This window comes from Apus apus, chromosome 4 (assembly GCF_020740795.1).
Source record: "Apus apus isolate bApuApu2 chromosome 4, bApuApu2.pri.cur, whole genome shotgun sequence".
NCBI lineage: Eukaryota > Metazoa > Chordata > Aves > Apodiformes > Apodidae > Apus > Apus apus.
Window position 1 is genome coordinate 26,950,935 of NC_067285.1, and position 25,853 is coordinate 26,976,787.

The 25,853-nt window shown below is 38.8% G+C and overlaps 1 protein-coding gene across 1 annotated transcript in view; it reads left to right on the plus strand.

Annotated features, from left to right (window-relative positions):
* Positions 1-879: 879 nt before the first annotated feature.
* NRG3 (neuregulin 3) overlaps positions 880-25,853 on the plus strand; it is a 360,847-nt gene continuing 335,873 nt past the window's right edge. Inside the window, exon 1 of the mRNA XM_051618530.1 lies at positions 880-1,567. Within this exon, the coding sequence (XP_051474490.1) occupies positions 880-1,567 (688 nt within the window). The remainder of the gene's footprint in view (positions 1,568-25,853) is intronic.

The window sequence follows — 25,853 nt, forward strand, 5'->3', positions numbered from 1 at the left end:
CGTGCCTATTTACGTGCCGGATCCTTATTTTTTTTGTTTGTTTTGCCGACTGGGTCACTGCCGTCCCCCTTTCAGGGTTTCATCGTAATTTTTGTGTGTGGATTTATTATTATTACTTTTTTTTTTTTCGGGAACCCTCGCTGGAGTTTTGCTGCCTGGCCGGACTTACCGCGGAGGAGCTGCGCGGAGCCGTGCCTTCTGCCCCCGGGCCCCGCCCGCGGATCGGCCTCCCTGGCCCGGCGCCGGCCGCGGGTTGGCCGCGGAGTGGCGGGTGCGCTGCGCCGAGCCGCCGCCTCCCCGCGGAGCAGCCGGGGGATGCTGCTGCGCCGCGGCCGGGCATAGGCAGGAGCCGAGCGGGCGGGGGAGGGAGCGGAGGAAAGGAAGGAAGGAAGGAGAGACGGAAAGACAAGATCCCCTAGCCCCGAGGGGAGAGGAAAAAGAGAGGCGAGGAGTGTAAATGTGAAGGAATGTGCCTGCCAGCCGCCGGAGCCGCACGCTTGGGATAAAAAAAAAAAAAAAATAATCGAGGAGGCTGATTCTTGCGACTTACTACCCGGAGGAAAAAAAGAAAAGAAAAACCTGAGAGCGGAGGCAGAAGAAGGAGAGCGAAGAGGCTGAACCGGGCAACGCCAGAGGCGAGAGCCCAGCGGATGGCGCGGTCGTTCCGCTGACTCCGCGGCCGCGGGAGGCTGCGCGGCGCGGGGCATGCCGTGCCGGCGGCGTGACTGAGCGGGGCGCTCCCGCCGCCCGCTCCGCTCCGCCGCGCTGCGCTCCCCTCCGCCCCGCTCCGCTCTCCTCCGCCCCCTGCGCCGCATGCCGCCGGCAGCCGCGGCGCGCTGATGCCCCGGGGCCGCGGCGGCGCTGCGGACGGCCCCTAGGATGAGCGAGGGGGCTGCCGGCGCCGCGGCGCCCGGGGCGGCGGAGGCGGCGGCGGGCCCGGGCGGGGATGGGGCCGGGGGGCCGCCGCGGGAGCTGCGCTGTAGCGACTGCATCGTCTGGAACCGGCAGCAGACGTGGCTGTGCGTGGTGCCCCTCTTCATCGGCTTCATCGGGCTGGGGCTCAGCCTCATGCTGCTCAAGTGGATCGTGGTGGGCTCCGTCAAGGAGTACGTCCCCACCGAGCTGATGGACGCCAAGGGCGTGGGGCAGGACCCCTTCTTCCTCTCCAAGCCCACCGCCCCCCCCCGCGGCGCGGAGACCACCGCCGCCGCCACGCCACGGCCGCCCAGCCGCGTCAGCCCCCGCCTCACCACCATGAGCCGGGCCCCCCCGCGACCCCCCGGCACCCGCGGACCCGCGCGGGGCGCCCCGCGGCCCACAGCGGCGCGGCACCCTGCCGCGCCCCACACGGCATCGCCCGCCAGCGGCCCCCCCGGGACTGCCGGTCGCGGCGCCCGGCCGCCGCCCGCCACCCCCAGCACCCCGCCGCTGCCCGCCTGGCCCACTGCGGCACACGCTACCTCCTCCTACAAGATCTACGTCCACGACTCGGCGCCGTCCTGGACCTTGTCTCCTTTCCAGGAGTCAACCACCACCACGCCGGAGGCCAGCACGACCCCCAAAATCCGTAAGTGAGACCAGCCGCCCCGCGCCCTCGGGGCGCCCGCTTGTTCGCGTCTCCCTGTCAAAACCTGGTGTTTGCGGAGCGCCGACAGGGTCGGGCCGGGGTGATGCCGTGGTTGGGGGGAAGCGGGGTTCTCGTGTGGCGGTTGCCCGGCGGGAGGTCGGAGAGGTCTGAAGTTTACGCTTCTTTTATCCCTCCCTTCTTGCGCTTCCCCCCAAGCCGCCCTCCCCGGCAAGTTCCTCTCTTGTATGATGGATGGTGAGGTAGGAGCAGCCATTTGAGGTGACTAGGTTTCGCTGTGTTTTTTTTACCAGAGAGGCCGACCTCCCTTTCACCTTCCAGGCTGCTCTGCCAAAAGGTATTTAGGAGATGCTTGATGGTGTCTGAGCGAGAGGAATGATTGATGACGCCCCCGCCCCAGGCAGCGGCTCCCAGAAGGAGCGGTGGGGAGAGCGGTCCTCCGGAGCTGCGGGGTGGGTTGTGCCTGTGCCTCTGACAGTGCGGGTGTTTGGTTTTCCACACAGACGTTTCCCTTAAAGTAGATAAGAGCGGGCTACGGAAAGATGCTCCCTCCGTCCCAATGCCTGTTTCCTGAAAGAGCCGCCGCCAGCTCCCCCGGGAAGGAGCAGAGGGCACCCCGCGAATATGCAGATGCGGCCAGACGCTTTCCCGGCTCCTGTGTGTAGCCATAGCACTGTCTTGCCGTAACTGACAGCTTTTTTTTAAGCAGAGGAGGGGGCTAGTTTCCCGGTTGATGGTAGGTGGCTGGCTCTTCCCACCCTTCCAGGCACAAACCTAAGGATTTAGTCTAAGTCTGAAAATTCACTTGGCTTTGGTGCATCAACTTTCAGCTTCTCGTAAAGGTTATCTAGGACACATGCAATCTGTGCCAAAAGAACTTATGTGTGGTGCTATTTAGTGAAATGCTCAATTATACTGTATTATAGTAGTCTTCTGCATTTTCTTGGCTGCAGCATAGGAAACGAGAAGCCATGTGTCCTCCATTAACTCTTGCTTGCTTCTTCTAGAAACGTCAGTTCAATTGAATGCCAACACCTGAATCACCGTGTACAGCTCCGGGCTATCCTTTTGCCTACTAATGTATGGCTGTTCTAGAGGATTTTGTTAGCAAGTCTTTTGAACTTGATTTTGCCCATTAAATCTATTTGCTGATGAGCCCCGGGGCAGGGAGCATATGCAGAGTGAACTGATCTTGTGAACTGATGAAATCGGGAGAAGAGCAGCAAATTGGATGTGTAGTGGTGAGTGGGTGTGCAGGTGGTGGATGGCTGGGGATGAGTACAAATCCAACTATTACTAAATCAGAGGAGCAAACAAAGCAGTAACTCCCCCAGCGTCTGCTACAGTAATTGAGCAAGAAGCATCCCTTACAGGTGTGTCTGAGCCAGCTTGCCCTGTAGGTACAACCTAAGGAAGTCAGATGTTACCAGAAGGAAGATCTCTTGGAAAGATGAACCCTGCCCGTTGCGCTTGTAGGGACCTGTCCAGAGGCCTTTTTAAAAAAAACAAAGTAGCAAAAGGAGCTTGGTTTTCAACTTGTCTGTTTTCAAGCCTTGTGTGAACCAGATGTGTTTGTTTCCTGGTGTTGCAAACTGCTGTGGCCCGTGTGTGTGTTTGAAATGCTGCTTGGGCTTGCCAGGTTGGATCTGCTGGAGTCTAAATGCTGTGTTTTTCTCTCCTTCCTGTCTTTTTGGGTATATGAGGGAAATGCACAGCAATTTCCGCTCCTCTGTGCTGTCTCCTTACAAGGTCTAGGAGGCAAGAATATCCTGATTAATAAATCATGTTCAGCTGGCAGGACTCTCCTCCATGCAAGACATACAAAGGAAGAGCAAAGCCACAATCTTGAAATGTTCCTGGCAGTTGCAGAGTCTTGTTATCTGTTACTTGTTTTAAGGAGGCTGCTAACACCTTTTACAGCAGGGTGTTTCCCCTCATTAAGTACAGCTCAGTTATAGGATGAAATGCAAGAAGTGCAAATCCAGCAGAAATTGACCCTGTTTGGGCACATTGATAGCAGAGATTATCATTAATGGAAGATTAAATAGATTACATAAAAAAGGATTTTAATTTGTAGGGCATGTGGATTTATTATTATTTTTTTTTGTAAGCCTACAGCTGTACTTTCTGATACATATAAGTGTCTGTGAGGATACAATGTAGAATTCTCTGAGGCTGCAGTATCCACTGGAGGGGAGAGGGAGAAGGAACAGTCTTTCTGCCATGACCTGCTGACATGCTGTGATCCCAAAGCAAGAATTTGCATCTGCTAACAGCTCTTAGCAAGAAAGAGAATTTTAAAAAACAAATTCATCCTCATTTCCCAGGTTGAGCTGCATGCTCCTTCTCCGCCCCAGCTCCTACTGAAATGAAAGTCATGGATCCTGTTGTACTGTGTGAATATAAATCTGACGTGACAAATCTGATGCCCGAGCTTTCAAATTGGTGCACAACCTCGTGTGATCCTCTGTCTTGGCAAGGCACATATGTGGGCTGGAGTCATAGGTTATTTAGCATTTCACAGCTTTTAAGAAAAGAAGCAGCTGTCTTTATTTATACTGGTTCATGGCTGCAGTTTATTTAATCGCTTTAGCACACTAAAATGGGCTCAAAAATGACTTAAGAGAATGGAAGGCAAATCAGGAGTTACTTCTCCAGGAAGCCAGATGATTGCCCACCTGAATTAAATGTTGGTAAAACCTTTTTCACTGTATGTGTATTCATCTGAAGAGATGTTGTGAAATCTCTCCCTGTTTTGTGGGTGTGCATAATGACAATAATTCTTGGTTGTGTTTCACTCAAAGTCAAGCTATCTGTTAGCTATTTTGAAATTTCTTGAAGAAGATCCTTCAGGTTCTGACTAAGCAAGAGCCACTTACTCATCAAATCTCACTCTGTTTCTTGTTGCCTGCATGTGTTTCTTATGATCACACGTGGACTATAGCTTTTCAGCACGAGCCTCTTTATTCAGTGCTGAACACAAAAATCAATCATTGATTTAGAAGGCTAGTCCAGCCTGTGGATCAGAAATATCAGTCAACTGACTTCATCATACCAGTGAGTTTTTATTTTTATTGAGCTGTTGGTTTCATTTCTAAAGAGTCATGCCCTGATTTTTCCAATATGCATTTTTCATGGTATTTTGGGTTCTTCAGTAATGTTATTATCTTTAAATTGAGATACTGTACTTACAAGAATTCCTTTGTGAATTCAGCTGTGAAATGGCACTGTGGTTTCTCTTGTGTTCGTATAACCAAAGGCTAATGTGGAGAACTGAGGTCAGGCGGGTGGGGTTCAACTAATGCATATTAACCACGGAAAGAGATGTCACTGAACTCTTAATCAATATATCTTGTGAAATCCAATTGCAAACTTTTTTTATGAGTCCAGACTGCAGCCTGAGTATACTTTGATTTCCTGCTAAAGACTTTCTGGTTCAGTCATTTATCCTATTCATATCTCTGGCTGTTTGTTATGCACAGCATGGGTTCAAGTAACAAGCATCTGGCAGCTGAACTGTTACCAACACTGACATTTTGGTAAAAGCTATTTGTTTTATTTTGCACTGACTCAAATATCTTTTTCATGTTATGGATGACACTTAGATGGAACTGCGGGGTTTTCACCAGCTGAAGAGTGTTGGTGGGAGGTGCCAAACTGTAGTAAAACCAGACCTACTCTTCCCAGAGCTCTAAACGTTCTGCCAACAAATGACATGTATCTGTGAATGCTTTGCATTATGATCATGAGGTATCACTGAAATTGAGAGGAGCACACATGACTATAAAGCATGTGCCTTTAGCATTGACTAAGATTAGTGTGTCAATTATTTATCAATTTGTAATTCATCAGAAGCTGTTGTATTTAAAAAAAAAAAACACTGGAGTGAACAACTGGGAGTTATAAAAACACTGGCTTCTTCCTCATTCCCACTTACTTTCTCTTCACATACCGTGAATTAGTGTACCATAAATAGGATTAGATTTGTGTTTCCCATCTTAAATACCAGTCAACAGGAAAACTACCATCAAGATAAAAATAATGAATACCAAATTGTAGTCACACCATCAAAGTGGAAGTTATAGCTATTTTATTTCATTTTATTTCATTTTTTTTATTTTACAGCTATAACTTGCTTCATCTGTTTCAATTAAGTTGGATGGCACCAGACATAATTCCATTTTCCATTTTTAATCCTCTTTATAGTTAGGAACTAGAGCAGTTATTACTGAGTTCTTAAGGAAGTGGAATACTTAAATAAGCCTCAATCACAGATATGTACATTGATTTGATTCAGATACATTTCCTCTCTGTTCCTCTTATTGAAATGTTTGTCAGAATCCCATGACCTAGGAGAGCTTTCACAGCAACAGTATGATGAGAGGAAGGGTTATGGCTGAAAATACTCCATTCTGCCTTTTCACCCTGAGGGAAATTCTTTTGAGGGCTGTAAGGATTCTCATTACATTGATTGGTAAAAGCAAGGCCTTGCATTTTATTTGACATGTTTTCTTGGTACCTGTACAAGGGCATTATGTGATACATGTTGACAACAGAATACCATTATTAAATTAAAATATTGATTCTTTGCAAAATATTATGCTAAAGTAATGTCAGTGGTTTGTCTAAAGCCGCAGAAAATGGAAATTAAAAATTAAAGCAAAAGACCTGTCTCTATCTACAGTATTGTGTCTAGTGTTGCAGTACATTTATCATCTGACTCATTGCTTTGAAACCTGCTGCAAAGCCCAGTAAATACATGGATTGGTATGGATTTGGCTTTGACTGTCTTTAAATTCTACAGCTCATGTGGCTTTCAGGAAGTGCTTAAAATGTACTAGAGATTATTTTTTATTATTTTTCCCATGCCTTGCTTGGAAGCAAAACTTCACAAGCAAAGGTGTCTAGTAAAATCTTGTGGGACTACCTGGTCACAAATATAAAGAAATAAAAAGTAGAGACTTATTTATGTCTCTGAGCCTGGTGATTTCTTTTTGAGATTCTTTGTTGTTTCAACAAGTTTGCAATACACCAGTCTTAACTGTGCATGTGTGTGTGCACACAAAATACAATCAGGTATTTGTACGTTTGCACAGTACCTTTTTGTTGAGGGGGATTGGGATGTCCAAGGCAAGACAGGTAGTTTGGCTTTGGTGCTTGTCCTTGTAGATCCTAAAAGAAACCCAGAGGTTTCATTGTAGCTAATGCATTAAGGAATGGAGTTAGAATAGCTTAAAGGTTTACTACCTAGACTTAATGTCAAATTAAAGTGCATCTTTTTAATTTGAAAGTCTCTTCCAGGTTTTGCAGTGTGGAAAGGATTCTTTGTCACAGTTACTATGGTTTATAGGTATGTGGTTTTTTTGCATTTCGAGAGTAGACAAAACATAATTAGGAAAAACAGTGAGATATTTGTGGATGGAGATGATTTCTCACTCTAAAATACCTATTTCTTGGATCGATAGGGTGAGCGCTAGCAGTTTGTAAGGTGACTGTGTTCCAGATCAAAACTGGGTCTGTTTCCTCATTGCGCAGGACTAATTTTTGCAGGTGGACAGTTCTTAAACCTGCTTTCAGACTTTTACCTTCCCCTTCGTACCTAATCTCAACTTACTCCACCCAAGACTGCATAAGTTGTGGAAGTAGCTCCCTGCAGGGCTAAACACATGAGCTTGCCAGGTGAGGGCACTTCTGACCAGGACAGAACATTCAAATGGCTTCTACAAAAGACAAAAAGCAAGTAAATGCACATAGGTGGACGAGTGCTTTTTGAGTGGGTTTTTAAGTTTTATCACACAGGTTTCTGGGGCCCCTTGGTAAAATGCATTCAAGAGGAGAAAAAAAAATAAAGAAGCCCTGAGGAATATTATAATTGCAACTGCATTTATAAATTTCAGTGTCCTTTTCACAAGAAATACTTACTGGATCAACTCTTCCTGGTGAAATTTGGTAATAGGGCAAAAACCATTTACTAAATGCTTATTGCTAATTGTTTAAATGTTTGTATCTGAAACTTTATCAATATCCACAACATTGCTTTAATAATATTTAAAAATATGGATTAAATAAGTAAAACTTACAAAATTGTTCCAGTATTTCATCTTCTCTGGCCTCCAAGGGTAGTATTTTGCATTTCCAAAGCTTTTTGTTATGGCTCTTGCTGACTGTAGGAAACAAGCTATTCAGCTTCAAAGAGAATTCACTTCATATTCAGCAACTGATTTTTAAATCCAGATTTGGATTTATGTTTTTTCCTCAGAGTAGTTTTATTTTTGTGTTTCTGCAAGAATATAAGCTTTGGAAAATGCTCAGGTAGAATGGGAGAGGCTTGATGTCCAATAAAAATGTAACTGGGTAAAAAGATAAAGTGAAACCTAGATCTGAAAAACCTGATGAAATTCCTACTTTAGTCCCTGTAAAATAAGCCAAATGACTTGCAAAATCTTGACAGAACAAGAGGGAATGGCTTCAAGCTGCAAGAGGGTAGATTTAGACTGGACATTATGAAAAAAATTTTCACAGAAAGTGGAAAAAGTGGTCAGACACTGGAATAGGCTGCCTGGGGAGGTGGTTGGGTCACCAACCCTGGATGTGTTGAAGGGTCGTTTGGATGTGGTGTTGGTGGATATGGTCTAGGGGAGAACTTTGTAGAGTAGGGATGATGGTTGGACTCAGTGATCCCAAGGGTCTTTTCCAACCTGAATAGTTCTATGATTCCCTGATCTCATCTTTTTGCTTTTACATATCCTTTTTATTTGGTAATTCTAAGTTTTATTGCCTTTGTTTTCCTTTTAAAATTTGAGTTAATCTCTTGACAATTCTTGAAGTGCTCTTTGTAGAAAAATGAGTTAGTGTTTTAATCTGTATGAAAAAGACCTTTCACTGAGGCATTTTGTAACTTTTTTTAACAAAGAATTAAAGAAAAATATCCTGATAGTATTCCATGTAGAAATTGTGCTGAATTAAGTAGTTCAGAATCCAGTTTTTATAGTGAGATTACTATATGGCCCAGTTTAGGGTTTGTGAGTGATGCCTTTTTTCTTTTGTAGAGTTAGACATCTGCAGAATTAGGGTCAATTTATGTGAACATGTGTGTCATTCTGTTGCGGTGTCTTAGATTGCAGTGTGAGTGCTTACAAGACATGCTTGTGTAATACATGTGCATCACCTTTAAAGTGCTGCTTTTAAAAAGTTGTCAGCATTATTTAAATGTGCTTATTAGAACTGTAGTTCTATTAGTGCATTTTCTTTTGTGTTTAGCACTACCATGAAAAACATTCCGTTATCTTGTTTATTCTTTGCCTCAAATAGGTTCTGTGGTAAAAACTTCATGTTCTGGGGGGACTATAGTTGCTTTGTTGTAGCATGTCGCAAGACATGTAGGTCATTATTATTTCCTTATCTGATTTAAAAATAATTTTTAAATTATTATTCTGGAAAGTAGTACTTCTGTCTTTGTACAGTTATTCTCTGTATTACTTCCTAGATACATGCCAACACTGACTTTTTCCTAAAGCTTTTAGCTAGAAAATCTTTCTTAGAACATAAGAGATGGTAAGTTTATTTGAAGATTCTGTTATTTTCTGAAATGAAAATTATGAAATTAACTTCACATTGTTAATTTCACAGGATCATTACCACTGAAATTCAAGATTCTACTTCAGTAGGAATTGAACCTTGATTGCTGACTGTTACCAGATAGAGGGGCTATAGCACTGTGTAACAGCACACTGTTAAATTAGTATTAATAGCAAATAGCCTCTTTACTAGATCTGATTATTCTCACAGGTGTCAGAACTTGTAAAGCAAGCATTTGAGATAAGATGGAGTTACTCTCTTGGAAGGGCTTTGGTGGTCTGTTTTTGCCACAATGGAAAGCCTTTTTTTTTTTTTTTTTTTCTAACATGGTTGGCAAGGAAAGTAGACAATGTACAATCTAGTCTGAAGTTGCTGTGCTTCTAAAACTTATATCAAAAAGTGTTGCTATCCTGCAAAATTGTGCTGCAATGTGCAATGCTAAAGTTCACTTATGTCTCCCAGTTTAATGCATAATAAAGTAGCATTTCCGATAGTGTGCTCACAGTGGCTGAGAGTTGTGGCTAGCTAGCTTTTCAGTGGCTGAGTAATGCTGCTGAACATTAAAACAAACTGTAGGTGATCTTTGTCTCCTCTCCCCCTAGTGAATTACAGTAAAAGTGGTCAGAGTGTTATCATCAAAATAGTACTGAGCTATCCCAGAAATTTGGACTTTGAATTGATTGTGTAGTACTTGCTAAAAACAGTCTATTAATTGTCTTCCAAAGGCATGTACTTTGTTAATGTTTTTTTAAGAATAGTGTTCTGTGGAGAGGCAATTAATTTTCTTGTTCAATCTGTCAGTGAATTTACAAAAGAGAAGCAGGTTGTTTGATACCTAGAGATAAGCTGCACTGAAATGGCATGGTGATTTTTCTGCCATTTAACTGCATCAAATGTGAAGACTTCGCACTGTCAGTTTAGAGTGGCCCGTCGGTTCAGGAACTTAACTGAAGGGATTGTTCTGATGAGTGTCAGTGCTCCTGATTTGGAAGGGTAGAGGTACTTTTGTACTTATTTCTTAAGTAGCTAAACCACATTAGTCTTTAGCCTGAAATCTGGCCCACCTATTTAAGGATCATAGTGTTAAAGTTCATTCCTCTCTGTGTTTGGGTTTCTTCTGAAAAACCTGAAAAGCAAAAATTCCGTGCATAAATACATACAGCAACTACTTTTTTTCTAAGTAGTTTGGGTTTGTTTTTCTTTTAGATTTCAATCTTTATTTTATAATTTATGTTAATAGGGCATACTATACATTAGACAGGGTCAGCTGCTTATTTATAAGACTATCTCAGTGTAATTTAGCTGATTAGTTTCTATCAATCAAAAATGTTAGTCAGAAAATATAGGTTGCACACTAAACCAGTTTATAAATCTAACAGGTGAAAGTACTGTTTCTGAGATTACAACATACACACTTTAATATTCACTGATTCTCTCAAAGCAATGTAGAAATCATGCAATCTGCTACTAAACTGGGACTGTGTATTTCTGCAACAGGTTTTCATAGTGCATGTAGGCTCTCATCCTACCAAAGATATTCTGGGAGGACCTTTGCCTCCACTAATTACCTGAACATGACAACCTTGACACTCATAATGGTAATAAAAACAACACAGAAAATGCAACATTCACAGGGCACTTTTAAAGTCATAGGATTTACAGTCTGAAGGCTCATTTGTTCTGGGGAAGGAGAACATTTGCTACATGGTGCCTGCTGTCACCTTGCCTTAGAGAAGAAGGTTGGTGAATGGGCAGTGGAGATGTTGGGGTGAGCTGTACCCATCCTGCACTTCTGCACAGGAAGCTCTTCAGCATGATTTGGCCTCATCTGGGAAGACACAGCCTTTGCCTTGGCTCTGTCAGCATTAGCTATCCTGCCTTGTTCTCTGCAAAAACATGGAGGGAAAGAAGTGCTTCTAATACCTTTTAATATCTGGAGCACGTTTATTACAGAGGTTTACTTAGTTTTGGTCCAACTATGCATTGGCAAAGAGGTAATTAAAAGCTTCTGAGTTCAGTTCAGCTCTGCATAAACAAAGTTTGGGATAATCAAAACACATAAATAAAGGAAATAAGAGGATATTAGATTAAATATATGTGATCCACAATTTCAGTGGTAGTTACAGTAAATAAGTTAATATAAAAAACCCCCAACAAACCCAAAACCCCACATGTAGTATCAGAGATTCAACGTTATTTCATGTCTTCATTAGTTTCTTTATATAATGATTTCCCACATTGTAGAACAAAATAACTTTCCCCACTAGGTGAAAAAGCATAATCCAGTAGTTCATATATGGAGAGACTGATGTTAAGAGAGTGCTCAGGCTTGAATAAACTTCTGCACTGTTGCCTTTAGAGCTCTGAGTTTTGTTGCTACAAATGAGTGGTATTACCTTGACGTTCCACTTGCACCAGAAAAAGGGTGACTTGGATAGCATAGTGCTGTTATCATAGACAACTGCTATAGAATGGCATAATTTTCACAATTTCAGCTTGTTTATTAGTCTGTAGTTCATCCCTCAAAGTTGTTCAAACTTTAATGAAATTAACAGACCATAGATGATTGGTTTACTGGGAGTTAGGAGACCAGGTATGGTCACTTATTCTCATCAAGCTCAGGTTTTCTTAATTGTGAAGTAAAGCCATGGTGAAGAGGTACAGATGAGAAGTCAGAGGTGTGTTGTAATGAATGTCTCAAACAAGGAAATACACTTAACAAGTCTTATTTTAAATTTCAGAAAGTACCAGGTAGCTTTGATTGTGCTGTTGGTTGTGTGTGTGTGTCACAGTTTTCAGTAATTTTCTGAAAGTGGGAGCTGTTAGACTTCAGTATTACTTTTTACCAGGGTGTGTAGATAGGATGAAGGGTAGTAGTTTTAAACTGGAAGAGGGTAGATTTAAGAAGAAATTGCTTAGTGTGAGGGTGGTGAGGCACTGGAACAGGTTGCCCAGGGAGGTTGTGGATGTCCCTTCCCTGGAGGTGTTCAAGGCCAGGTTGGATGTGGCTTTGAGCAACCTGGTCTAGTGGAAGGTGTCCCTGCCCATGCAGAGGAGTTGGAACTAGATGATCTTCTAGGTCCCTTCCAACCCAAACCATTCTATGATTACTGAGGAAAGGATGCAAGCTTTTATTTTTTTAGGTGATTTAAAAGCATATCTCCAAATATAGCCAAGATACGTCCCTGAATAACGGGGGGGTATCTGACAGCAGGGCAGGGCTGCATGTGAGACACCATAAGTCAGTTACTCTAGTTCATAACTCCTTATTTTTGTCCTGCAGTAAGTTGAATCAGGTAGGAGTTTGGGACACTCATTAGGCCAAAACCTGTTATTATGACAATCCCATTTAAATCTTTTTAGCTTCACTTTATAGTCAGTTGTCACTGGGAATTTTAGTAACTACTAGGTTTTGTATTCTGTCTTATATTTTAGCACTGAAGTGTTATCTTTGCCCTACCTCACATCAAAAGGAAGAAACACTTCAGTGTTCTTCCATAGATAGAGTCAAAATGCTTTCTGAGTAGGTGGGATCTGTAGCCAAATCCAAACCCAGTAAGACAAGTGAAAGCAAGTGGGCTCTAGCTAACATTTAAAATCAACAGTTACAAAGGACTGACTTGCTTCGCATAGTCTCTTGGTCTGCACTTGCTCATAGCTTCCTTGTATTAAATGTATCTATGCTGATCTCTAAGAAAAAAAAAATCTGTTCTAAAAACGATAATGTATTTATTAGAGAAGACCTCAGGTGGAGAATGGGACAAGGTTTGTAGGGGAGGAATTCTATAATACAGTTGGAGGAATACTGGCAAGGGTTTTTCCTGTGTCTCTCTGGTGAAGTGATGTAACTGATTTCTCTTTCACTTTTCATTCTTCTTTTCAGTAGCTGGTGCCTAACATCAACAAAGTATTAGGTTTGGGTTTTGTTTTTAATTAACTAATAAACTGAACATATTTTTCATGACTTGAACTGGTAGGCTTAGCTTTGAAGTATAAATAGTTAAGTGTAAAGCTTGCAAACGGTTGTGCTATTTTCTTATTTATCCTGCTATTAAGTTTGGAGTTTAAAAACTATGTCTGTATCAGAGACTTTCTAAAGGTGCATAAGAAACTGTTTTCATATATTAAAATTTTCATATGTCCACATTGTCTTAGTAATGTAGAGAAAGTTTTAGTATCATTAGTTATTTCTAAATATTAATAATGTGTTAACGCCTAGACATATCACCCCAACACAGATGTTCACATGGAAGTCTCTGTCATTACAAATTTCAAAGCCTATATAAAATTTTTCCGGTGCTTGAAAATATGTTTTGGTGATAGCCCTTTTAATGCCTTTAGGATATTTAATTGTCATTAAGTGGCATAATATGTTGTTTGGACTGGAGACCTGGGAGTATTTTGGTTGCAAATAGGATAATGAAATGGATTGAAACCAAGGAGGAGTAATACATGAATTAATCTGTACTATTAACGACCAGTTTGGGCTCAGCATCCTGTTTATGACCAGAGTATGTGGTGTGCACCACCTCAAGTGGAATGTCTCTTCCTCAGGCAGTCATGGAGTTGACTACAGGTAGTAGTCTGTCTGGGGACTGGTCCCTGCTGAAGTAGTACTTAAGCTATGTTAATTTAAGAGTAGTGGAATACTAATTTTAATAGCCTATGAATCTTCATTTGCTACTACTAAAGTCAGTGGCAGCTCTGCCTGTGGCTTGATATGGGACACCATTCAAACTCTCAATCTGGCACAGTTGTGCTTGACTGAAATACCCATTTTACTAAATGGTGGGCTAGTAAGTGTGCAGAAGGTTTTTGACAAGGTTTTCATATTCTATGTGACTCTCAGTGATTCTGTCAATCTTGATTTGTAACAGTTATATCATAATCTCATTACATGAACATAAAAGCACTAAAAAGTTTGCTGTTTCAGGTGGTTGTGCTTAAAAATAACATAAAAGTTAAATGTTTCCAAGGGGAATGCCTCCTTCTTTTCCACATATTTCTGTTGTGATCATATGGCAGGGTACTGAGGAGTTGCTTAAGCACTAGGAGAAATGAAATTTTTGTGGGGATCTCAGTTTGGAGTGGTTGTTTTGCCTTGGAATCTTGTTAGGGATCTGCAGCTTTGTTAATGACATGTGTTGTTCTTAAAGAAAGCTGCACTGTAAACTTAAGGTCTTAAAAAGAAGAAGTATGTAAATTAAATTTAAAAAAAAGATTTTATAAGATAAATTGTTGAAGCAAGGTTATATTTATCTATTTTGCAAGTTAAGACAGCATTTGTAATCTAAACAACCATTGTGCTTATCCTGGAGAATCTAAGACCTCCTCAATGACTACTTTGACCCAATATTTGCTCTAGTATGAAACAGATGGCTAATTTTGTAGACTCCTGGTATCTCGAACAATTTGGCTTGCATCTTGTGTGAGCTTCATATAAGAGGTGCAGGTGGTTAGAATTTCCCTTCAGAGGTCTCCATTTGAGAAGTGTCTGTTCTTCAGAAAGCAAAGTCATACAGTTGTGCAGCCTCAGGTTGGAACAATTCTACAAGAACTGAACTTCCCCGGGTTTAAAGGTCATTACTTAATAAGGATTTACAATAAAAAATAAAATAAAATAAAATAAAAAAGTCTCAAACGCTTTGTTAAACAATTCAGAAGGAAAAAAACCAACAATTCTCCAAAGTCCCAGGTACTTTAAACCATGTGAAACTACCAAATGACTACCTTCTCATTGAGACATGCATAGTTACTGTGAAATAGATCACAGAAAATGTGATTTTGAAATGATTTTGTAAACACACCTAAAATAAAATAACATGGTATATTTGGAGTTTTTTCATTAAATCAGGGCATCATAAAAGAAGGGTTTAGCACTGCACACTTTTAAAATGAAATGTTGTTTTGAGTTTAATTTTGCAATAGGCCTGAAGTATAATATATGCTACTAGATTTGTTTGTCAATGCATAGATAAAGAGGGACATGTAACAACTATTCCCAAGAGATATAGTATTTGGTGGACATGTACATAATAAATGTAACAGAAACTGTCTTTCCTCATTTTACTTTTTTTATATATGCTATAGCTATGGTTTACTGATGCAATGAAATTGTGGATGCTGTTTTCAGTGTTTTGCCCTGTGATTCTTCCATTGTTGCTGTTCAGTTCAGCTTTTCCAGGAATGCACAGAGAGAACAGAACACTAGACTTAGGAGCAGAGATCTTGTGCTCAGAGGGAATGAGAGAGACAGAAGCTCAGGAGACCAGAAAAGCCAAGGGAATTATAGGTTTTGTGAAATTTCAGCATGTTTTCTTGTAAGCCTAATTGATTATGATAAAATTCCTGCCAGTAGGTGAATTATTGAAGAGCTCAGAAGGAAGTTGCCCCAGGATGATGCGCTGTGGCCACAACCAGGTGATGAAGTCGGTTATCCATTTGTGTTGTGCTCTCCATCAGGATCCTGTAGCTTTTCTCCCATGGACTCCCTTGGGATGGGTGACACTACCAAGGAGAAAGAAGTAATATGAGCTAGAGAAGGGATTCCATGTATCATGGGCCAGTTCTGTGGATCTTTTCAATTTCCCCAACAGGTATTTCTTAGCCAGGTAAAACTGTTGTTTTATCCATGTGACCTCTGCAGTCTGAGTTGAATGAACATTTCATTTTTTGTCATCATCATCATCTGAGTGTGCTGTGCTCCTCCACCCCTAAACGTTGTTGAAAAGCTGCCACAAGTCTCACTGAACAGAGAATTATGCCCCAGAAGATTGTGTTCACCATAATGGTGCTCACAACATTCTTATATCCCTTGTTGTCATATTTAATCCAAAATGCTATTTTTCAAAAAAGATACCATGAAGGGCAGCCATATCTTTTAGAAATCTACCTAATAGGAAAATAATTCTAAATCAGTGTGTCTTGTGTAATTATTGTGAAAGTCCAGTGATGGCATGGAATCTTGCTTGTTTCTTGCCCTGTATCACCTGTCTTATATCAGTTTCCATTTCTCTACTGCGTTGGAGTAAACAATACTGATACAGACAATTGCAAAACAGAAATTCAATACTTGCTTCCAGTTAATACTCTTCTGTATTCAAAACTTGCTTAATTTTGAGAAAATTTGGTCTAATAGTCTTCAAAAATCTTCAGAAAATCTTTGGAGAGATAAAATATTTGGAATACCTTGGCCCCCCTTTGTTTATGAGAGTCAGAGGTCTAGTTTGGTGTCTCTGGTTATCCATTTATTCTGGCTTTGTTTTTTCTTTGGATTTTTTTTTTTTTTTTTTTTTTTTTTGCAAATTCCATGGAATTTGTAATAAGCTTTAGAAAGTAATCTTCTGGGATCCTTTCCTAATGCATCTTTTATTCAAGTGCTTGATTTTCTCTATAAGTAGTTCCTACTGGAAGTAAAAAGTTGGTAGGAGATGTTTCTCCATCCTATTCTGTGATAAAGATCAATGCACAGAAGTAATTTATCTCCAGTATCTATAATTGATGTCTGATCTTTTAGTGGTATGTCTGATTCTTTCATAGCCTTCCTGTGACTGATACGCTTAAATGCCTTATTTATTGCCTTTACCTAATAGCTTTTAAAATTCTCTTCGTTTCCTGGATAATTTGCTCACGCTAGATTTTGTTTTTGAAAGGATGTATTGTCATTTAACTTGCTATCTTCCCCTGCTGTGTTCTCTTTCTCTCAGGGGGAGGAAGAATTCTATACCATCCTGGATTAGACTGCAATGTTATTTTGAATTCTTATATTTTATATTCTCAGGCTTTCCCTCTTCCATTTAATTTCCTTCCTTTTTCTTTTTTTCTAGCTTCCCAAGTATTTTGTAAAGCTTTACCTATTATACGTAACAGGTGTTGTCTTCTTTGTCATCCCCCTTTTCTGTCATAACTGACTGCATCAGGCTCTTAACGTGTTTTGAATCAGCTTGTTTTTCTGTGAGAACTGAGTCAAAACTGATGTCCTTTTCTTGCTGTTCCAAGAAGCAGCTGTTTAATGTGCTGAAGATTTGCTGCTAGAAGTAACAAAATAATAGACTGTAAGAACACAATCACATTTTCTCCGGTTTGTGTGTTCTGTGATCTTTTAAGTGGCCACAGTGGGGTAGAATTTTCTTTATTTGCTTGCATTTGTCAGGTGGAAAGTTGTCAAGTGATGCATTCTCCTTTGAGTCTTTCCTTTATTTCATGAGGAAGAGTTTGAAGACTTTTTTTCACAACGTTCAGGTTTCTGTCTACTGAAGTTTTCATGTGGTCATTGCATTTATGTGAGTAATTTTTATATTATATTCACATGTAAAGACCATATTTTCTGTTATGTATGGGGATAAAATATTTGAGAATGACCCCCAGAAATTAGTTTTTTCTCATAGAAATATAAATTTATCTTCTAGATTCTCTGTTGTGATTCTTTAAATTAAATCATTGTTTTGAATATCTTGTATAAATATGGCATTTTCCTAAGTATTGCATAGTACTCAACTAGATGGATTCATGCAGTTAGCCCTTCCAATAAGCAAGTTCTTATCCTTCATGTTCCCTACCAGTTCACACATGGTTGTGTATACGTCTGGGATTTGGTGGGATTTTTTTGCATGTGTCTACATGCCCATGTGTCAGCTGTAAATTCCAATTCCACGAATGATTAGTTGAATGAGCAACAATTGGAGCAGTCTGACTCTGAAGGGTCAGTTTCCTTTTGGTTTCTCCCTTCTGAAGACAGAATCCTTCTTTGGAGAGAATGCCAAGGACACTGATATGGTTTCCTGTGTTTTGCCACTTCTGCACTTAACTGCTTCTTCCTTATATGTAACTTACTTTGGATATATGTACTGCTACACTTTGAAAATCTGCCTTTGTGAATGTATGTCTCTAACTTCAATAGAGAAAAAGGTTTGATTTTTAAATGGTTACCCAGCTAATTTTTTATGGCCTTTTTTTCATTTTAGGTCACTATCTGGCACTATAAAATTCCAATATAATATTAAATTTGGGTGAAGGGGAAGTGTATGCTGACTGACAGTTGTCTTAAAATGATGTTCAGTCATTTTAAAAGAGGTCCACTTTCTACTTAAAAATAAATTGTCTGGGCTTTATGGTATTTTTATAATTTACTGCTTTATTGACAATTTCCATTTCTGCGTTTAAAGTTCTTGCTGTTTTCAGAAAATTATGATTTAAGTGAATTTCAATGTGCTAAGAAGAGAGCTTTAGGAAATACAGTAGATGGTTGTTTTTTTTTTCTGTAGACCTGGTACTAACTAAGCTTTGTTTTGAAGAGTAAATTTGCTGTGGCTTCATTTTTACTCCTGACAGGTCATTAATTGAGTGACATATAACAACATTTAAAAAAAAAAAAGCCTTTTACATTTTGTTTGCATTCTTCAACATTTAGAAGAAAATACAGCAATATTATATTTAAAAGGACAATAGAGAATATAAAAAAATATAACATTTTATTGCATATTAGGTCACACCATATTCTTTTCAATACGGTATTTGGAGCCTTTTTTATTTCCAGATGTAAGACCATGTTCCGATAGATACGAATGCATTTGTTTTTTCAGAGGTCACATGCAGTGAAACTTCTACTGTAGATCAGTGAGAGAATTCAATTAAATTCTGTTCCATCCTGTACTTAAGCGCTTTTCTTGGTCGTGTAATGAAAACATCACCACAAGTCATATATGGCCTTAATAGTGGTTCTGATAGAACTCAGCATAGGCATCTGTCAAGGCCATGAGTTAGAACAATGATACAATAGTAGCATAGAAAGTATGGGATTAGTAATTTAAAGAAGTGTCCTAATCTGCCAAAAAGTTCAGAAGAACCAGCAATTCCTATTACATCTAGCTGCAGCTATTCAACACCAGCCATCACTGTTAAAGCTGTTGTCTGGACTTAGTCTCCACTCCTTTTCTTTCCTAGAAACATTGGCCTATCTTTACTTCTTGAAGTATTTCACCAAACAGTAGACACAACTTATATAAAAACCAGTATTTTCAGATTTTTAAAGGGTTCTGTGACATCATAAGCTTTAGTATACTAGTTTTGAAACATCTTTTACAATTTGCTCAAAGTGGCTTCTGAAAATTCAGAATACTAGTAATATGTGTCTAATGTGATAAATGGCGGTGTGTTATTGTTTTCCCATTGAAAAATTATTTATATCAACCAATTTGTGTGCCCACTTGTATTATTTTACTGTGTAGCCTTTATATTGGATTGCTTTTTATGGGCTAAAAATGTTGTTTTCAGAGTTACTCTGATGTAAGCTTGTGGCTTCCATGGTATGCACTTCATACAGCAGTGTGTGGCCTCCAACTTTTCTTCTTATCTTTTCTTACCTTGTTGAGTAACACCACTGCAATTTTTTTAATCAAAGTACTTGTAAGCTTCTTGTGTGTGGGGAGTGTGTGGAGTTTTTTTTGTTGTGCTTTTTTTTTTTTTAAATAGTCTTGCTGTTTTTATTATTTGATAGCCATTTGTTTTCTGTGCTGTGTGGTTGAAAATTTCTATGCAAGCATCACACCTTTTGCTTATCCTAGTTACAGAACTATGAGTTTTTAAATTGTTATCTCCAATTGGTATTTTTTAACTCCTTGCTTCCACCAGGACTCTAATCAAAAGTCTTAAACTACTTCAATGGCACTGGGAAGCTAAAAGAGTTGTTTTCTTTAATGACATCTCATGGCAATATTAATATTTTCACAGTTATTTAATGAAATTAATATCCCTATTGTACATGTTTTTAAAGTTTCGTCACTGTTTGCCCCTTTCTTAAAATGCTAAGTTTGTCTTAGAACCTTATTAATTTATAACTTTCTAGTGGTTTATCTGCAACCATTTTAGTGCATGTGTCTTAGAATTCTAGGTGGGATGATCAAGATTTTAACAAGGTGAGAAAAATAATGATTTTTTTTTATTACTGTTTGTCTGGAGTGATACAAGCACTGAAATTTTAATGTTTCTATCTCCACCACTTACGAAGTGTTTTATACCCTTTTACAATAGGAGTTCATATTGGGAAGCAAAAACACAACAGTAGTCTTTTAATTTATAGGAATCTTAATAGGGTTTATTTTATTATTGTTATTATAGTTGTTTTTCCTGTGTTGTTTTTTCTCTTTTTGTCATTGTTGTTTTTTGTTTGTTTGTTTTCCCAGCATGCAAAACACAGGGAAGCATGGACCTGCAGTTGATAATATTCATCTGACTTAGTTATTTTGACTGAATTTAAAAGTTTTAGTACTTACTATGGTCTCTAGTGGTTTGCAGGTTGAATAACTCCAAGAAACATTAAAGACCTGGTTTGATGACTAGTTTAATGCTTCATCCAAAAACAATTTGTAGAGATTAGGGTTTAGTGAGGTATCATTGGAGGATTAGCACTTGCTTCTAAAGGCATTGAGTTGACAGTTAGTGGATAGCTTTCCCTGATAGCTCTTTTGTAGTCTATTGCAGCTGGATAAAAATCAATGATAAAGTGAACTTAAGTTTATTTATCCATTAATTTTTATTTTAACAGGTGAGTTTGGCTGCCATGGTAACTCACTTAATATGTTGTCCCCAGCTTTCATGATCTAGATAACCTCAATTAACCCACTGATTAGTCCTCAAATTCTTCCTCAGACTTTCCTTCTTGACTGCACAATGTGAAGGAAAGTGTTCTGGCGTGTCTGAACAGGCAGAACATCTGCTCAGCAATACCTGGTTAAATAGAGCCTGAAGAAAAGGACCCTCTTTTCACCATATTTCCTGCCCTTCCTATGTGCAAAATAAAACTGTAGTTATATTGATTTTTGTTTGTTTGTTTTGTTTTGTTTTTTTCTTCATCTGTTCTATATTTTGCTATGGTTTGAACTTAAAACTAGTACTTGCCTTGAACTCTACAAGGACATGGTAATCCCAAAGCACATTTCAAATGTCATCAAAGAACTAGCAAACACAGTATAAAATGAGTTTATTTTTGAGAACTGATAAATGAGATTGAAAAGAGCTGTGTAACTGTCAGTTATGCAGGACTTTTTGTGTGAATGCCACACACAAGCCTTATTTTGAATCCTCTAGTATTCCCATAGTTATAATCTAAGTACTCTACTTCGTAACTTAAGCTGTTTTGTCTGTTGAATATTGACTGGGCAACAGTTTTTCTCTTTGAAACTTAGTGACACAGAATAAATACAATCCAGTATTTCTGTTGTAATGTTTTCACCATGGTGCAATGGTGATAATTTAGAAAAATAATTAGCTATTTCTTTTATGTCTTCACTTGTAAATGGTGTGGAAAAAAATCAATACTTTTTACTTGTTCTTAATCTTAGCAGGAAGTAGCTATGGAGCTGTTTCTCTGCGGTAGGTGGGATTAAGAAAAAACAAGTTTTAATAAGAAACTTAAAAGAAACTAAATGTGTATGTTGAGTGAATAATATTTAAGAAAAAGCTACAGGGAAAATGATCTAGACATGATTTTTATAAATTCAAGAAATTGATGCATGGGTGAGCTATTACAGGAAACTACAATATAAGCCATTTTATACTACAAAAATAAGCTGGTTTACATTTTTAAAGTTTTAAGTAATAATGATAAAGAGCTTTAGTTTATAGCCAAACAAAAGCCTCTAGACTGCTGCTGTTGGAAGAAACTTTTCTTGTCCTGCTATGCCTTTGATAGAATGCAGCTGTCACACAGTGTTACCAGTGATGCACCTGACAAATTGTTGTAGAAATAGAGATGGAATTTGCAATTATTTTTGTAGCTTTTATGGTGCCATTTCATTTATACTTTCATTCATTTCCTAATACTGATAGTGGATTCTCTTTGAAATACAGAGTGACCCAGCTAGCAAACATACATTCCTAAGATCTGAGTGAAAGTTAGAATGGATGTCTTCGCATTTAGAAACAGTTTTCCCTGGTGGACTTACTTTAGTTTATAGGTTTATGTTTTAATTCATGCTCACAATTTTAAAACAAATTACAATATATAATCTTCTTAAGCAAACTGGTTTTACCCAAATTATAGCTCTAAGTGTCTTTAACCCTTGTTTTCCACAAAATCAAATATTAATCCTTACTAAGCCAGGAAATTAATCTAAACATAACATCTTCTCTGTCTTGGGTGGTATTTGACTGAGTGGCTTCTTTCCTGTGATTATGACCAGTGTTTAATGCATTAACAGCGGTACAGAGATGGTGTTTCTCTGCCCTTGAAATGCTTTTTAAAATCGAAGTCACTGAAGGTCATTGTATGACTGCTGCTTATCAACAGTGGTTTCCTGTAACTCCTGTGTCCGCTTCCCTGGGAAGAGTTCAGCCTTGCTGCTGCTAACACAGGTTGGAGGACAGTCCCTTGATGTTTGTCATTACTCGTAGATTTGTTTCAGGTCATTAGCCCAGAGACAGCTAAATATTCAATACCTTCAGGTTTCCTATCACTTGTGGAATTTGGTAGTCTCTTATGGAATACTATTTCTGGAGTTTTCTTATTTTTCTTATTTGCCTAGTAAATGCTAGTAGTATCACGATTTTTTCCTTTTAGCAATTAATTCTCAGCCCTACACTGATCGTTTTTAAGATTATCTGACTGTATATGCAAAACATACCACTTATCACAGGACTTAATTTCATTATATCGGCATGTAAGTCCATCATGACTACTACCATTAGAAGGCTTTAATTTGAATTTTTAATAAGGGCTTTGATCCTGAAAATAATTACAAGCATTAAATTATAATTGTGTATTACTGATGTATATTATGTATGTATATTATTATGCAGAGAGCTTACTCACATGCAAGTTACTGATGTACTAACATAATGTACATGAAGTACGAACATAATTAAATCCCTATTTTATCAATGTTTGCACACATACCATTATTACCACACATGCAGTCACATTTTTCAAGGGTAGCCATTTTCTGTAGTGATTTTAACACTTAGAAGCCTTAGTCCTAGAATGGAATATTTACCTTCCTAAGTGTGTGTAAATGATTTTTGTGTCCTGGCATAAGCCACCCCTTTCAAATTGCCTAATTGATTGTTAATATACATGCATGCACACACAATTTGCTTTCTTCATTACTGAAGTGCTGCCTCTGCTGATGGAAAAGGCGCTGATATTTTAGCCACATTCAACACAGGATCTAAAACCTAAGATAAACCTTCAGGAAACTTAGTCCAGAAATACTACATTTTTCCTCATTGCAAATTGAAAAAGGTCCCTTGAATATGCCAGCATACCTGTGCCTTTATGAAAGTGTGAAGTACAAGCATATGTATTTAAACTTTCCAGTCTAGTTGATTTGATTTTTTTTTTTTTCTCTTTTCGATATTGAAAGAAAAATAAGGCTGAGTGCATTCTTCAATAAGAATATAAACTTCTTTTGACTTAGAGCATGCATTTGCATTTGGGGAGTATCCGAGAAGAATATTTATATTATTATATCTCAGCTCTCAAAACATAAAAAGATGTTTTTAGTTCATCTCAGTAGTTGCTTCCCAGAAAGCCTTGCTTCCTCATCCTGCCTTTCAAGTTTAGTGTTATTCCTTGTGGACCATGGGATTTTCCTCTCCCCAGTGCCCTGCCATGGAAGTTTAGTAGAGTGTCGAATAATAACACCCTTCTTCACATACTCATTCCTCTTTGTTTATCCCTTTTGGGAATAAGGAAAGGACTCATCTGGTCACAGTGAATAGCATCCTATGAATTCTTTAGCTAGTGTTTTATGCAAAATACTGGAGCTACCTTAGATTACATAGAACACCCTCGTTCTGCTGTGCTGCCCTTCACTGATCACTGAACTAAAAGTGATTACGATAATTTTGTTTGATATGTAAAACCACAGTATAGTCCATGTTAGAGAGTAAACATGGCATACTTGCCAGTTTAATATATAAATAAATGCATGTGAAATTAAAAGCATTTAGTGGTGAATGAAGTGGGACGTAATACTGAAACATAAGAATGCCAGTGATAATTGGGAACTGTGCAAGTCTGATTCATTACATGCCAAAAAATGCAACTCATTAATCATGAAAGACAGCTTTGGATTTAAAAAAAAGTGATTAAAAAGGGAAGTTAATCAACAAGGGAGTAATAAGAATTAACAAAAAATAGATAATGGAAAAGCTGAGAGCACTGCATGGTAGGAAATGGGCAAGTGTGAAATGGTATCAGATTGTAATTAAAAAGGAACAAATATGAATTATTGTAGTTTTCTTTACAAACTGTTTGGCAGCAATGAAATTCTAAAAATGGCATAGGTCTAATCATAGCTAGGTTTAGTAAAGAACAGTGGAAGCAAGAGAATCTGTATGGCATACAAAAATAATTAAATACTCTTGATTTTTACAAGAAACAACTAATGCATCTAAGAATTTTGTATAATGATGAAAACCTTTGGACTTCAGTTCTAGGTAGCTTGCACCAAAAAATAATATTCCATCTCTGGATAAGTAGCTTCCTGAATGTCTAGTACAAGGTTTTAATCAATTAAGGTATTCTACATTGGTTCAAAAAGTCATGTGAGTGACTGCTCAGATGTAAAAAGCATAAATGTGATGACTAAGATAAATATAGGTGAGGTAAAATGACAGCTGTTCTGGACAAAATCATGGTAAAATTGATAAGGGAAAAAGCTGGTGGATAACTAGCAGCAATCTGGTTGTAGTAGTGGAGAGGATGTCTAGTCTGGTTTGTAATATTCTGAAAGACTCTCAAGTCTGGCTGATTTATGCCTTTGCATCACTCACTTAATTTTGTCACAAGGCATGGCAGAAAAAGGGAGAGAATGTTTTTGAGTGAGCAAATGGTATGTAAAATTGATGTATGTATATATCATGTAAAATCATGTTAAATAGAACAGAAATAAAACCAGAACAATTGATCTCCAGAAGGTCTTCGGGGAACAGTCTCAGCATGGTGCTTTCTCTGGTGTATGAGAGAAAGTGCAGGTCCTTGCATCTAATGAAGGGATTAGAGAAGCTCAGATGAATATTATATTTGCGTGTTTGAATTCTTCTCACGTACAGATATCCTCCAGGTTTGAATCTTGACCTCTTTGCACATTTTCAGTTCTGATCCTGCTCAGACCTACTTAGCTAATGAGGTATAAGATCATTCATTGCCTGAGGTAGAAAGACTATGGCACATCAGAATTCACAGTAATGTTGTTTTACACTTGAGTGGTAGTAGCTGTGGAGGAATTGCCAAGTACGCTGTGCTTTACAATTAATATTTAAAGTGTGTATTGAAAGTGCATGTGTCTTTTTCTGTTCTTCACTACTCTGTCACTGTATGATGTATCAAATAGAAGGGAAATTATTTTTCCAGTATATTTAAAAATCTGTTATGATGCACCACACTATTTTGTGGGTGACAGGAATGGCTAAAGATTTTTAGTTATACTTAGTGTTAAGTTGAATTTTTTAATGAAAACCTTAGTCAACATATTTTATGCCATTTTTTTTTTTCCTTATCATGAGGCATTGCACATGGCAAATGATATGAAAATAATCTACAGGGTAACTTCTAGAGTAAAAGCTGTGCTGATACCTGATACAGTTAATCTAGATTGGATGAGTGATTTTAAAATGCTTTTTTTGTACATAAAATAATGTCCACTTCAGAAGGAATTGGCTCTTCACCTGTAATCCACTATATGTATTTATG